Source organism: Lycium barbarum, chromosome 8 (genome assembly GCF_019175385.1).
Source record: "Lycium barbarum isolate Lr01 chromosome 8, ASM1917538v2, whole genome shotgun sequence".
Taxonomy (NCBI): Eukaryota; Viridiplantae; Streptophyta; class Magnoliopsida; order Solanales; family Solanaceae; genus Lycium; species Lycium barbarum.
The window spans coordinates 32,058,467-32,061,876 of record NC_083344.1 but is presented as its reverse complement, the minus strand read 5'-3'; the positions used below and the strand labels follow the sequence as shown (position 1 = coordinate 32,061,876).

Below are 3,410 nucleotides of genomic sequence, written 5' to 3'. Positions count from 1 at the left end.
AATTTTGTATCATTACTCTGTTTATAAAGTGAATGCTAAAGGAACATAAACTGATCGATTAGTTTGACTACATCTTAAGCTTCTAGGAAAAATAGTGATCGACTAATAGTAATGACTCTAGTGATAGATGAGTGTGAATATTTAATTACTTAGAGAGTTATCAATTGATGCACCTAATTTCGAGAAAAATATGGATATTGTATATGTGATGCGTTTGTCTTAGAGGAACGTTTAGTTTCAAGGTTCGATTGAGGTAAGGGAAACTTTCAAACACTCAAGATTGTGGTTTACTACTACCTCCATGATTGTCTTAGCTATTTTAAATGATGTATGGTATTTGATTCACCCCATTAGTGGGTTTGAGTGACTTTTGGTTGACAATTATAAAGGTGATTTTGAATGGAATATAGAAACTGAAGGATTAAGATAAGATAAAGGCATCTTATTATCCGCTTTGGAGAATTAAGGTTCGTAAGACTTGAATTTGAAGTAGCATGACTACTTGAATCATGTACAGACTATGGAGACATTATATTACATCTTTCAGATAGGGTGCAAAAGTGATAAGTATTATTGAGGAAGGAAGTCTATGGACAACTTTAATTAGTGTATGGCAAGCCCCAATGGGACTTTGCGATTGAAGATTTTTGAGAAGGTAACTTGTGCAGTACTTAGATGGGTAATTTCATGACATCTTTGAATGGACGATCTAGATTTTATTGATAAGAAGAAATCTCCACTATTGAAAGTTGAAGTCATAATTTGGAGGTAAGACTATGTCCGAGTTGGCAGATTGTGTCGAGTTGATAGTCAGATAGTATGTTGAGCATTTAAAATATGAATGGCTTAATGGTATTAGTGTGTGATAAGGCACTTTGATTGTAAGATTTTATACTTTTGGATTTTCTAAAGGCGTGATAAGGTATTGCACTCAAATATTTCATGATTGTGAAGGGTAAAGTATGAGGCCATAGGCCTTATGTTGGAGTGTTTGGAGTTATGAACGAGTTTAGAGAAATACAAGGAGGAGAATTCGATTTAATTAGATTCCGTGAAGTTTATCGTATTTGGGTGACTAGTGTGAGTTGATGAACATGAAGATTTAAAGTCATAAGGTAGAGTTCATCGGTACTCAGTTGACGGCTTGGGAAAATCTCAGCTTTTGTGGTTGGGAACGACAACACGAGGATGAGTATTCAAGTACAACAAATCAGATTGAGTCACCATAGACTTATGGAAGGATTATTGCTCATTTTATAAAGATTTTAAAATAGTTCGAGTGATTATTTGTGACATTCATGGAATGGTGCATTTTACATTGGGTCAAGTCTATTCATTAAGGCTGGGTGACTTATGGTTATATTACAAAAATATTTATGGTTATTCTTGTAACTCATTCTGAAGAATTGATGGATTTCGGTTCGGAATAAAGGTATGGCAGGTTTACCCGAGCGTTATTGGGGTTTAAAAGGAGATTTCACAATATTTTGTTGATGGCAGTTTTACGGGCATTTCTAATGGTCTACGCGAATACTTGGTGATGTTTTGACGTGGTACAAATGGATATAGGAAGCCTCTGGGTTATCAGTTGATTGTTACCGATTTTGTACCACAAGATAATTACTACGATGATGCACATAGTATGTTATTTGAAGGATTAGAAAGAATTGGACTATGAGTGTTGACTCAGTAGTTTCAGCTCATCGAAACGAAACTAAGGGATTTGGAACTTGTGCAATCGGCCTTGAATAAGGCCAGTTTTGAGGAAAATTCTTAGAATTGGCTCAGTACAAGCACAAATTCTTTCTGGTCAGAGAGAGTCATGACTTACACTTGCGATGTGTGACATAGGATTTTTTTGCTAAAGATGACTGTGGAAGGTATAGAACAAAAAGAAGTAGAAATAGAGTACTTTACAGGTATTGTTTGACAATGGGTTACAACTTCGGCTAGAAGATTGTGGAAACAATGATAGTAATTGTGGAATCAACCAATTGCGTTCAGAGTTATGACTATAATCAAAATCAAGTATTTCAAGTAGAGACGGACCAAATATGTGTGAGTATCAGACTATTGCGCTAAGTTAAAGGAAGATTTGACAGATTAAGCGGAGAAGCAAATTGTTATGGAATTGTGGTAGGATTACCATAGACTTTGAGAATGTTTGGTGCTACTTGGGTCACTGTGAATCATTTGACTAAGTCGGCTCTTTGTGGCACCGGATCAGACTACTTATAACTCAAGAGGAGTTTACACGTCATTTTACCCTTAGACTTATGGTTAGTCTGAGCGGACTATTCAGATCCTTGAGGATATGTTGTGGGCTTGTATGATTGACCTTGGTGGTTATTGGGATAAGTTCTTTCCTTTGCCCATGTTTGCTTACAATGTTAGTTATCATTCGAGCATTGAGATGGCACCATATGATACATTACATGGTATGAGATGTCGTCGTTCTCCAATTGTTAGTTCGATGATTTTGAGGTTAGACCTTTGACTGCAGACTTATTTAGGGATTCTTTAGACAAGGTCAAATTGATTCAGGGAGACTTCTTACAACTCAAAGTAGGAAATGAGTTATGGGGATCGGAAGGTCCTTTACTTGGAGTACATGGTTGGCGAATGGGTTTTTGTCGAAGGTTTCACCCATGAAGGGTGTGATGAGGTTCGGAAGGTAGGGAAAGTTAAGCCCGAGGTATATAGGTCCCTTTGAAATTGTTCAGCATATTGCCAAGGTGGCCTATGAGTTAGCTTTGGCACCTGGTTTGTCAGGTGTTCAACTCGTATTTCATATTTTGATGCTCAAGAAGTACCATTCGGATGGTGCTCATGTGATTCAATGGGTTTTAATATTGCTTGATCTGAATTTCACTTTTGAGGAAGAACCGTTAGCCATTTTGGATAGACCAGTTCGGAAGTTGAGATCCAAAGAGATTGTTTGAGTGAAGGTTCAATAGAGGCATCGACCAGTCAAGGAGGCTACTTAGTAGAACAAGTCGGACATGCGGTGTGGATATCCCCAGCTTTTCGATAGTTCAAATACCTTCTTTCTCTTTACGTTTGAGGACGACCGTGTGTTTAAATTTTTTTTTAAAAATAAATTATGCTCGTGTGGGCATTTTATTTATTGATCAAATAATCCAGAAAAATGGAAATAAAAGCAAAAAAATAAAGGGAAAATAAAAAACAAATCTATCATTCGAATAAGCCCTAATATTTCACTTTGTTCTCTCTCTCTCTCTCTCTCTCTCTCTCTCTCTCTAGCTCATTTGCACCTCTCTCTCTACTCCGATCTTGTAAAGATGATGATAAGACCAGGAATTGGTACCCAAAATCACCTCTTCGTTTGTGTAAATCTGATTTGCAACAAAGAGTAGTGAAGCGTTCATCATGTTTGGCTTCAATTGACC

General features: G+C 36.8%; 1 protein-coding gene across 1 annotated transcript; it reads left to right on the top strand.

Moving 5' to 3' along the window:
- The first annotated feature begins 2,572 nt into the window (after positions 1–2,572).
- LOC132607784 (uncharacterized) lies at positions 2,573–2,942 on the top strand. The gene is made up of 2 exons (XM_060321861.1): positions 2,573–2,674; positions 2,724–2,942. The coding sequence occupies exons 1-2, from the start codon at positions 2,573–2,575 to the stop codon at positions 2,940–2,942; spliced, it is 321 nt and encodes a 106-aa protein (XP_060177844.1).
- The last annotated feature ends 468 nt before the right edge of the window (positions 2,943–3,410 follow it).

What these genes read in the sequence shown, in the direction of transcription:
- LOC132607784 (XM_060321861.1), top strand. Translation starts at nt 2,573, where the DNA reads ATGAGTTATGGGGATCGGAAGGTCCTTTACTTGGAGTACATGGTTGGC. An exon ending in GGTGTGATGAGGTTCGGAAG is followed by an intron (nt 2,675 to 2,723) that starts GTAGGGAAAGTT and finishes GAAATTGTTCAG; the next exon opens with CATATTGCCAAGGTGGCCTA.